Source organism: Quercus robur, chromosome 6 (assembly GCF_932294415.1).
Source record: "Quercus robur chromosome 6, dhQueRobu3.1, whole genome shotgun sequence".
NCBI lineage: Eukaryota > Viridiplantae > Streptophyta > Magnoliopsida > Fagales > Fagaceae > Quercus > Quercus robur.
Genome location: NC_065539.1, coordinates 7721656 through 7733672, shown reverse-complemented (window position 1 = coordinate 7733672; position 12017 = coordinate 7721656). Strand labels below are relative to the sequence as shown.

Genomic DNA, 12017 nt, shown 5'->3' with positions numbered 1-12017 from the left:
TTTCACACCTAGTAACAAGAAGACAATGAATTGGACTGCAAAATGGTAGACACATCGATAAGGGCAATAAATCATTGATTTCCCAGAATCAATAGATCACTAAAACCAATCCATTTTATTGATTCCTAGTTGTGTCATTGGTAGTCTTGGTACTTGTACATAATATTCATAATCTACTTCCTATACTAAAAGCATTCCAATTAAGTAGTATAAGCTAAAGATAAAACCTTAGCACAAAATCAAATTGACATCAAAAGAGAAAAACCAACTGTAAAACTCTTGGTGACAAAATAACGTTCAAATGCATGGAAACCACTCATTCGTTATGTATAACATAATCTTGTGCATGTCTTGGCGCTATGACTCTGAAAGATAAGATTCATCCATTTGGTACCCAAAAGCCTCCAAGACGTCAATGTTGATTAGTTTCTCAAAATCTTAATTCCTTATTACATCGTTCGTTGTCCAAAGGTTTTAAGATGAAGATTGAATATGTAAGAAGAGAATAGAGAGTGACAGTTGAGGTTTTGGAAGGAAATACAACGTGAATGTGGCTCTTTGCGTAATCCCCCTTCGGTTCATATGTGGCGCCCGTATGTACAATGAGTACGGGGCTCCTTTCCTTTTCACCTCTGGATGTCGACTATCTATACAACAAATTTTCAATGGTGACTTTTCTTCTTTTTGGGTGGAAATGATTAGAAATACTTCTGAAATAATTATTAGTGCAGGGGGAGATACCAACTCGCCAAATTGGGTGGTAGTGATGAATAATGATGACTTGGTGAGTTAAACATCATTTTTACTCAACTTTATTATAAAAAATAAGTTTTCATAATTATAAATATATATATATATATTTTTTTTATATTAAACAAGTTGGGTAAAGTTCATTAAAAAATAAAAATAAAAAAGTTTAAAAAATGTGAAAGTTTAAAAAAGCTGTATCTATTTTTTTTTATAGGAATCTGTATCTAAATTAGGTTAACCAAATGGTTTAAAATTAAGCCATGACAAAGTTTTATGGAAAAAAAAAATGTCTCAATTATTATTTTACATAATGATTTAAAATTTGTTGAACTACGAAATTTTCTACTTTATTAATGGATGTATAGATTCATAAACTATTGTCGACTTTTATTTTACAATGCAATTTGAATAGTAGCTTGGTACTCAATAGTTTAATTGATGATATATTTTGTAGGTACATAACTATAAACAAGCCAAGTCAAGTCAACCGTTCAAAGTTAGTTTGTCATTTAATTTGATTTTGAACATGAATCAAGCTCAAACTAATTACCAAATTAGGTTACATGCTCAAACTTATTTTGTTCACATATCAAACAAGTTCAAGATTGTTCATAAGCTACTTAATTAATAGTTACTTTATATGGTAAACACTATAATTGAAATTTCTTACCCTGTCACAACTTTATGTTAAAAATTAACTACTATATTATAGTTGAGATTACATAAATTAATTAAATATAATGAATTTTATGTATGAATTCATAAAAACTATATTCGCCAACCTTATATATACATAACGGACTATTTATATTATCAATAAAAAAAATAATTTGATATCTTGTATATTTATAACCAAAATACATTATTGATCCCTAAAGCTAAGTCACTAAAGTGCATGTCACCCCAAGTTACCTTCAAATATTCCTACCTAGAGAACCTTACTCCAAATAACAAATCTAAATGCCTAGGTAGTGAACCTAGGCTTTGATACCACTAGGGAGATAATATGTTGGGAAGACTCTAAGTAAGTAAATAATATAACATATAGTGACACTACTTTATCCAAAAGCTTAAACTTATGAGTTTGGTCCCAATCATGTCATATTAGTGTGGGTTTGGATACAAGTTTGTGTTTTAAGTCTGTGTTTTCCCCTTCTTTTTTTCTTTTTCTTTTTTTTGCTTCAGCCGCAGTTGTTGACCAAGTCAGCAATGAACAGTGTACCTGTGCACTGTTCACAGGTCCCACAAACTTCACTTTTTAGCAACTTTTTCATTAAAAATGGATCCCACGACACTATTCACACATTTAAAAATTATTTTGCTACAGTGTTTTCAATTTTCAATTTCAACAAAATAAGTTCTATCCAAACAGACCCTTAATCACTCACTTTTGTGGTTATTATCTAATGTGGGATCAACACATAAGACTTAACTAACCATATCACTCACACAAATATTGCAAAATAAAAATAATAAAAAAACCATATCACTTGTGCGAATATTGTAACAATATACTTGTAGGTTTCAATTAGAACAACTAGTCGTCGAATAAGAGATTCAAGATTCAAACCTTGCATACACCAAAAGCCAATTGGTATCTAGTGTGATGATTTTGGAAAAAAAAAGAAAAAGAAAAAAAATATACTTGATTCATGAATATCAAATTTTTAGGACATCTCTAACTAAACATGCACAATTCTTGTTCTATACTTTTAGTACAATGCGGATAGTGATATATATATATATATATATATATTTTGTTTGTTTGATGTAAAAAAAAAAAAATTTATTAACATCCATTTGATGTAAAAAGCACCACAACAACCAAAGGGAAAAATATTATGACAAAAATTGACTTAGGGACTAAGTATAAACACTCGACAACAAGTCTTGTTTTTTCTCTTTCAATTGAGCCATCTGAATTGTATATATATTTTTAAATTCTTAAATGTCACATGGCTTATATTTAAATAAAAATAGAAGGGAATTGGAGGATCTTATCTTGAGTTACCAAACTAATCTACTTAATTAGACTATGTGTTTGTAATGGAGGGAGAAAAGAGGAAGAGTAGAGGGAAATATGATCGAAGTATACTAAAACTTTAGTGCATTATAGTCATATTTCATTCTTCCTCTGTTCTTTCCATATCTCTCTCCATCCAAACATAGGGTAGAATTGGAATGACAATTTGATGGGAAGTAAATTTAAATCACAAGTACGAAGCTATTTATCTTTAAAAAAAAATCGGTAATTTGACTCATTTGTTGCTCGTTTCTTTGATTATCAGTTCACATAACTACTTTCATATGATCACAATTTGTTTTTAAGTGGCAAGAAGTGAGTGCTAAACAATTATTTTTACATGAACTCACCATTAATATCATTTCTATTTTCACTGGTGACCACTTTCTATTTCAATTAAGTGTTTGTTTGACATGATTAATTTACCAACTTATTTTACTATTCAATTTCTTTTTTCTACTATTAATAGGTCTTACTATACTATTTCGGGTCCATTTGGATACCGCTTATTTTGCTAAAAACTAAAAATACTGTAGCAAAATAATTTTTAAATATGTGAATAGTATTGTGAGACCCATTTTTAATAAAAGTTTGTGTGAAAAAAGAGGTTTGTGGGTCCTATGAACAGTGCACAAGACCTACTGACAAACACATTTCAGTGCAAAATTTACTGGTCAAAAAGGTAATGGGTCTCGTGCACATCCCACGTGAAAACATTGTTCTAAAAAAAAAAAAAAAAAAGTGAAAATGCAATTGCTACCTAGAAACGCAATCCAAATGCTACCTTCAATTAACTTTTATTTTTATCTACAGTACTTTCAAAAAAAAAATTTCACTTTCAACAAAAATAAGTATATCACAAATATATCTATGCCTAATTGTGAAAACAAATTGTAAGAAAAGTTGTGGCCAACTTATTCTTTTATACAACGAATCCAAGTTGACCCAACCAAAAAAAAAAAAGAAAAAATGTTAAAGAGTCAATTTAAACTAAAATAATTTAATATTTAGATTATTTATAATTAAAAAAATTTTATGTCGTCCAAAGGACAAAAGTGCGGTCAATATGGACAAAGCCCATAAACAGGCAGACAAAGCATGCAACCCCGTTTTCTGGGAAGTGGGAACCCATCAGCATCACCCCTCATACGCAATTAATCTACCACTACCCACTGGTGATATACGCCCAAGGAAAAACTATCAAGCTCAGAACCCTCAAAAATTGACCTTGCAAAAAACATGGAAAACAGTGTCCATATCTAGGTTGTCAGTGTAATTAAATCAACACTACGAGGGTAAATTTTGAGTTTCAATTTCCCGCCCAAGGACTCCCACGCAAAGCCATTAAAAAAATATATAAAATTAAAATAAAATAAATTTTCTCTCATACTGATATGTGGTAGCTCCCACTATCGCGAACTTCGCAACGTTTCATTTTATTTTTTCTCTGCTTTTTTGCTCTCTGGACTCACTCTAAACTCCACAGTGCTCCATTTTCTCTCTTCTCCATTCTCTACAAGAGGCTTCGAATCTGTGCGGTTTGTGTTTGTGCATTTCGTGCTTTTAATGCTTAGTATAATCGCTTTTCTGTGAACAATGAAGTTATCCAAATCGCGTTGCGAACAGTAATCGTTTTTTTGAAATCGAAAGTCGAAACCCTAGGGTTTATGGTTATGAAAATGCCTTTTGTTTTTTGTTGTTGTAATTTTTTTTACTTTTGGTTCTTTTTTGGTTTGCTTCGTTCTGATTTATTTATTGCTTGACTTAATGTTAGGGTTTGACATGGAGGCGAACAACAAAACGAAGGACGATGGCTCTGTAGAGTCACCGACTTCGGTGCTTGAAGACGAGGTTCGCTTTGTTTTTTGTTTTTTTCGCTTTGTTTGGTTCTCGGGATTATGAGGGAAAGTGAAGGCTAGGAAAGCAAAAGGGGAACAGAAAGAAATTTAAAAAAAAAAAAAAAAAAAAGTGAAAAAGAAATAGCTTAAAGAAATGACGCTTTTTTTTGGGTCCATTTTCTGTATTTATGTATAGCTTGTGTGAAACAAATGGAACTCTATTGTTATTTGAGGTTGGGATTTTTTGTTTAAAAGGTTGTGTTTGTGTGCCTTGGCGATTTCTCTCTTTGGTCTATTGGGTGAGTCCTAGAACAGTTATTGAAATACTTGCTTGTTGGAAGGGAAAGTTTTGGGGGTTTCACAAGAGGCAAAATTTAGTGTTTAGTTCCATTATGTAGTTATGTGGATTATATGGAAACAATACCATCAATGATGTTGAGCAACCTTAAAGTTTCATGAATTTTTTGCATTTAAAGATCTTTAAATGACTGGATGACATTGGAAAATATTTATTTTTTGATTATAACTTTTGGAGATCCTCTTGTACCATATTTATAACCTGTTTTTGTTTTTTAAATTTAAACTGGAAGGAAATGTGTTTTAAATTAATATTTAAAATTTTGTTAAACACGAAGGATATGTGCAAGGCGGAATTGGAAGTTAAGTCAGAGGAAGAAATACTTGCAGATGCAAAAAATGGAGATACCTCTTTGCTATCAAGAAACATGGCTGAGGAAGAAGAGAAGCTGCTCGAAGCTCGGATCAGGGAAGAACAAGGAAAGGAGCCAGAGGAGGCACCCCACTTGAATGATACCCAGTTTACCAAATTGGACGAGCTTCTAACACAAACTCAGATGTACTCTGAGTTTTTGCTGGAAAAAATGGATGATATAACAGTTGTATCCCCTCGTGCACTTTTCTCACTTGAATATTTATGGTTAGGAGAATAACTTTTCCTTTTTCTGACTGAGTTACTATGTTTTTTGCATGGATAGAATGGAGTGGAGCGAGAAAGTGAAACTGTTGAAAAGAAGACAGGTCGTGGTCGTGGATCAAAAAGAAAAGCTTCTACATACAATACTGTGAGCATTTCTGTGATTTTTTAATAAATTTTTTTAATTTTTAATGTTGATATTGTCATTTGTTGTATTTACTCTATACAGGCTTCCTATTAATTAAAATTAAGTTTGTTCTGTTGTATTGTGTATGTGTAAATTGTAAAAATCTGCCTGTATATACAGATGGAAATTTTATAAAACTAACAGACAGAAGTTCAAATAGAGGAAATTTGATCACTTATTCTTGTATTTATAGGTTATCTTCTGACTACTCTTAATCATAAAGCTGATCATAGTTTTCATGGATGTGTAAAGGGAGTAACCGCCTTTTCAGAAAGTTTTTACAGTGACACAGGAAATATATTGAGACTGCCGAATTTAGATTTTATGTTTGTGGAAATTGAGGTGGCCAAAATAATGATTCAGGAAGCTTGAGTTGCTTTATTTATGTTGTTGCACTAGGTATGGTGAAAAAAACAAGTACTTGTTTTGTCACATGTGCTCATATAGAATCATAGGTAGGTTTTGTGTACAAATCCTTGTTTTCTTGTCTTTTATTTATAATTATCTTTCCTTCTCTATTATGCCGTGTTACTTTATCTTGACTTGATATGCAATTCCAGGTAGGGTGGATCATTTGTTAACTGAGCTAGTTGGTTGTCTGGATGCATTTGTATTCCTAAATAAAGTGCATCAGTTTTTGTCAGGGACGCATGTTTATGGGCCTTTTGATATCTGGAAAGTTAAATATATCGTTCCAACATTTAGTAGGCCATTTTTTTTTTCCAGTGGACTCTTTTATAATCCTGTTTGTGGGTCCCTTCTAAGCAACCAGCTTTGTAAACCTGATGACATGGTTTTTTCTATTCACGATTAATCAACGTCTATAAGTCTATATCAGGTCAGATATTGTATTAGTGCATTTTAACATTTTCCTGAATTCCAATGTTTATAGACTCTCTTCTCTTGTACATAATTTCTTTCTTGATGTTGTTTGTACATACTTCTTGCGGCTATTTCTTCCTTTGCATGAAGTAGTCTTTTTTAATAAAATTTTTCTTACTTATATAAAAACACATTTTCCTGAATTCCTATTATTAACTTTCTTAGAGGAAGGCCAAGAGGGCAGTTGAAGTCATGCTTACAAGATCTGAAGAAGCCAAGAAACCTGAAGATGTGAACCTGACTGAGGAAGAAAGAATTGAGAAAGAACAGAAAGAACTTGTACCTTTGTTAACTGGAGGAAAACTGAAGTCCTATCAACTTAAGGGTGTAAAGTGGTTGATATCATTATGGCAAAATGGGCTGAATGGGATCCTTGCAGATCAAATGGGGCTTGGGAAAACAATTCAAACCATTGGCTTTCTTGCGCATTTAAAAGGAAATGGACTGGATGGGCCTTATTTAGTAGTTGCTCCTCTTTCTACTCTCTCAAATTGGGTAAATGAGATTTCGAGGTAAATTCTCATCTTGAACTTTGCTAAACTAGCCTGAATCAAGTATTGCTTCCATGTGCATCCTCATATTTTATTATTATTATTTTGTAAATTTTTTTTTTTTGGTGGATTTAAAAAAAGGTTTACACCCTCAATGAATGCTATCATTTACCATGGTGACAAGAAACAAAGAGAGGAGTTACGAAGGAAGCACATGCCTAGAACAATTGGCCCCAAATTTCCTATAATTGTAACTTCTTATGAGGTGGCCTTAACCGATTCAAAAAAGTATTTGAGGCATTATAGTTGGAAATATCTTGTGATTGATGAGGTGAGTGATCCGACTAATTTGTCTACAGTGTTGCTTTTGCCTTTTCTTACCTATATCTTTCTTCTTAAAGGGACACAGGTTGAAAAACTCAAAATGCCTATTGCTGAAGCAATTGAAATACTTACCGGTAGAAAATAAGCTTCTGTTGACTGGGACACCCCTGCAGAATAATTTGGCAGAGCTTTGGTCTTTGTTAAACTTCATTTTGCCTGATATTTTCTCATCTCATGAAGAATTTGAGTCTTGGTAAGTATGCTTTGCCTATCTATCATTATTATTATTATTTTCGAAAATTCCATATTCTCTATTTTGATTTTTTTTAGTCTTGTAACCTGTTTTATGAAAAGGTGAACTATCTTTTTAAGTAAAATGGCAATATAAAATGGGAAAAGTTAACAGATGCCCTAAGAGCATTGGTTTAGGAAGTATTTTTAGATATCTTTTATGGGAAAAGAAAAAAGTAATTGATTATTTTAAGAGCTTTTTATATTTCCTATAAAAGTGGTATTAAAATTTTCTTAAAATGGTCCACTAACAAATGCCCTAAGGGCACCCATTAACTGGCCCCACATAAAATATAATGATAGAGCTCATACTCCATGAATACTTTTTGCTAGCCTCTTGCTATATCGATACTGCAATATGCCTCTTTATTTCTAAATGCCGATATATTCTCAGTTGGAAAATAAGTAATAATCTGGTTCCCCTAAATATTGTAGCAATCCAACAATTAATAGTATAGCATTCATTTGAGTGGAAGATGTATAGATTTTGATACATCAAGACTGTGTTAGCTTGCTACAAGAACAGGGATTACCATACTCTGATGATGATATCTGCTACTTATGACAAATTATTAGATTTTGAAGAACTTTTTTTCAGGTTTGATCTGTCAGGAAAGTGCAACAGTGAAGCAATGAAGGAAGAAATGGAAGAGAAGAGAAGGACTCAAGTACTTATACTTGCTATAATTGTAGATTACTTATTAAGCAATTTACAACGAATATATAATGCTTATTGGCTTTTCATTACTGTAGGTGATAGCAAAACTCCATGCTATATTGCGTCCATTTCTTCTAAGAAGAATGAAGACTGACGTTGAGCAGATGCTGCCTCGAAAGAAAGAGATCATACTGTATGCTACAATGACTGACCATCAGAGGAATTTCCAGGATCACTTAGTTAACAAGACCTTGGAAGACTATTTGATTGAGAATGCAAGCGCTGGTACTAGATCAATTTATTTAGTGAAAAGCTCCAATGAGTTTGCATTGAGAAAAGAAAGACATGGGACTCATGCCCTGTGCAATTTATTATCTGGATTTACTTTTATTCTCCATCCTCGTGTCTGTACTTAGGGAATTTTTTGTTTGTTTTTGATTTCATTTCAAAGTACAATCATTGACAAACAAAAATTTCATCCTGCATTGATGATGGGAGCACAATGTATGAATTAGGTCATATTTGAGGCTGTTGCTACTAATGTCAATGTGCCAGATGATTTAATATTATCCTTCCAAGGCACAAACAGCTGGCCTAATGATCCTTGCGTTCTTATTGATTGTTGATTTTAATGGTAGATTAGAAGAAAAAGATTTAATGATGATGCTGTCATCTGTACTTTTCATTTTAATTTATTTTTCTGCTGTAGTTAAGTCCTTTGCATTGCTTGTCCAATCTAATGCAACAGCATCCAGTGTCTAGTTCTAGAAGAAAAAAATGGTATTATGGCTTTGGTTACTTGTATCATATTGGTCGTTTTATAAGCTGGATCAGGATTTTGGATGATCATACAGCATGTTAACTTTGACATGTTGGTAGGATTTATCTATCTGATGAAAGACTTAAATTTGTTAATTAATGTTAATGTTTTTATTTTTTTCAGTTTATTGTAATATGATTTCTGTAATTTTCAGGTTGTCGTGGTATGAAAGGAAAGCTTAATAATCTGATGATCCAACTTCGGAAGAACTGCAACCATCCTGACCTCTTGGAGTCTGCCTTTGATGGCTCATGTATTTATATATTTATGTGCAATTTATTTTGGGTATTCATATCAAATGGGTGATGTACAACTTTCCCAAGTCATTAATTTTTCCTTACTTTTTTGTTCACAGATTTTTATCCGCCTGTTGAAAAGATAGTTGAACAGTGTGGTAAATTTCGTTTACTGGACCGGCTGTTGGAACGGTTGCTTGCTCGTAAACATAAAGTATGGTTTTGATCTTTTCTCATTTAGTTCACATTTATTCTCATTTCTTATTTAGTTGCCTACTCATCTTCCATTTAATTTGGAATCAGGTTTTGATCTTTTCCCAGTGGACCAAAGTTTTGGATATCATGCATTACTACTTTGTTGAAAAAGGACTCGAAGTTTGTCGAATTGATGGCAGTGTGAAGCTTGACGAGAGGAGAAGACAGGTTTATGTTTCTCTAAATTTTATGAGAATTTGAAGCCTATTTATGTTAATTCCTGTATTACTCATTTGATAATTAAGAAATTTTTAAATGTCAGTCTTGTAAATTTACATATTGTGTAAATATTTTAAGTTGCTGTGCAGTGAAGAATGGGAAGCTGTTAGTGATATTAGTAGGAGTCTTTTTAGTCGTTGGTGTGTTATACCAAATTTCTGATGTGCCATTTCATCCAAACTTCCTGTTTGTTTTACTGCAAGCCATTTTAGCATCTTGTGACATTCAGATTATTTATTAAACTGAGCAGTTTGTCTTTCCTTGTCGTTGCCTTTTCTCTTTTAGCACCTTCAATGCAATCTAAGCACCTAGGTGGCAAATGGCATAATTGTGTACTGGTGAAGGAAATATGCTCCTTCTGATAGGCTGCAGTCTGACTCTTGCATCTGTTACTACAATATGATCTACTTATGGTTTTGTTTAATGAGTCTTGTTTAGTTGAAGGATGTAATTTTAATTTTTTTTTCCCGACATATCTATTGTTGAAAGTAGACAAACTCTGGAAAAAAAAAACATTTCCATTTGTGTTAGTGTATTTGAGTGTGCAATGTACATTATTATGTGTTAGTGAAGACGGTTTATTTCTCTTTTTTCAGCTTTACCTGTTTTTTTATTGTGTTATAAACATGCAATTTCTTTGGGGGTTTCCATAAATTGGATATTGTGGAGGGTTATCAAATCTAGCTTATTGGAAAATCATCTATGTTTTGTAATCAGATCCAGGAGTTCAATGATGAGAACAGCAATTACAGAATATTTATTTTAAGCACCAGGGCTGGTGGACTGGGTATCAACCTCACCGCAGCCGATACCTGTATACTCTATGACAGTGATTGGGTATTTTCTTGATGCGATATTCTCTTATCGCTTTCTTTTGCTGCCATTATAAAAACGTATTTAGAGTTATAAAGTTTTAAAATGATTTCTTTTCTTTTGCATCCCAGAACCCTCAAATGGATTTGCAGGCCATGGATAGATGCCATAGGATTGGTCAAACCAAGCCTGTTCATGTTTACAGGCTTTCAACCGCCCAATCTGTAGAGGTAACTCTTATGGTTTTTGTTTTTGTTCTCATTATATAGCTAAACAATTCCTTTTGGTACCTAAACATTTTACAAAGTTTCCGTCAACAGGGTCGCATGTTGAATAGAGCTTTTAGCAAGTTGAAGCTTGAGCATGTGGTCATCGGGAAAGGGCAGTTTCACCAAGAAAGAAACAAGCCTAACGGCACAGATATCATGGAGGTTTGCCATATGCACTTAATTTTTCCTCCAAATATGTTATTTATTATGTTGGTATGCCACTCCTATGTTGGCTTTCTAGAATTTTCCCCCTCTTAAAAAAATGGAAATTATTTATGGCATTTCTTGTTAATGAATATCGTAGGCACGCTGGGGCTGTGGCCTGCTTGCTTTCTGAAATTTAGTGGGCTTAGTTGATTAAGTTGTGATTTTATGTAATTTTGTATGTGCTAGTTTTAGATTAAATTCTGAGCAGGACCGTGAGAAACAGAATTTTAGGGTTTTTTTTATATATAATTATTTTATCCCTCTGATGGTTGGTGATTAGCATTTCAAAGTTAACGTGAGTTTGTTTCCTGCAGGAGGATGATCTTCTGGCACTTCTCCGAGAGGAAGAAACAGCTGAAGATAAGATGATACAAACAGATATTAGTGATGAAGATTTGGAAAGGGTCATGGATAGAAGTGATCTGGTTGTAGGTGCGTCGAATGTTGATGAAGAATCCAATGGTGCTATTGCTTCAATTCCCCTCAAAGGCCCTGGTTGGGAGGTGGTGATACCAACTGCAACTGGAGGCATGCTCTCTACTCTTAACAGCTAAGTACTTGTCTTGTCGGCATGGAACTCGGACGATTTGGGGCTGAATTATCTGTGATTTTTGTGTTCGGGATTTTTGGCATCTTTGTAAGGGCTTGAACTGGTAGGAGCAGAAAAACGCTATGGAAGGGCTCTTCCTTTTGTAAATGTTTGCGAGAGCCATTTTGTATTTACTGTTAACTTGATATGCGGAGAATGTTCCATGCCCAAGACATAGGTATAAGATGAAATTTAAATGTGATGAATGCAGACATTGCGTAATTAAGTCAA

At 33.1% G+C, this 12017-nt stretch overlaps 1 protein-coding gene across 3 annotated transcripts; it reads left to right on the top strand.

The window, feature by feature from the left end:
• The first annotated feature begins 4145 nt into the window (after positions 1-4145).
• Positions 4146-12017, top strand: LOC126732550 (ATP-dependent DNA helicase DDM1). 3 transcript variants are annotated; one of them, XM_050435472.1, is made up of 16 exons: positions 4146-4306; positions 4548-4624; positions 5247-5510; positions 5607-5693; positions 6780-7126; positions 7247-7436; positions 7507-7682; positions 8319-8388; positions 8474-8663; positions 9353-9451; positions 9554-9648; positions 9738-9857; positions 10626-10745; positions 10853-10951; positions 11042-11152; positions 11512-12017. In XM_050435472.1, exons 2-16 carry the CDS (start codon positions 4556-4558, stop codon positions 11749-11751), a joined length of 2277 nt encoding a protein of 758 aa, XP_050291429.1. In that variant the 5' UTR covers positions 4146-4306; positions 4548-4555; the 3' UTR covers positions 11752-12017. The 3 variants fall into 3 exon arrangements, with proteins under 3 accessions (XP_050291429.1, XP_050291430.1, XP_050291428.1); XM_050435473.1 differs by having other exon boundaries at positions 4146-4311; positions 5247-5507; XM_050435471.1 differs by having other exon boundaries at positions 4146-4311.

Excerpts from the sequence above, each read along its gene's own strand:
- LOC126732550 (XM_050435472.1), top strand. The coding sequence starts at position 4,556 with ATGGAGGCGAACAACAAAACGAAGGACGATGGCTCTGTAGAGTCACCG. Across the intron at positions 7,127-7,246 it reads TGGGTAAATGAGATTTCGAG|GTTTACACCCTCAATGAATG; the intron begins GTAAATTCTCAT and ends ATTTAAAAAAAG. Across the intron at positions 11,153-11,511 it reads ACGGCACAGATATCATGGAG|GAGGATGATCTTCTGGCACT; the intron begins GTTTGCCATATG and ends TGTTTCCTGCAG.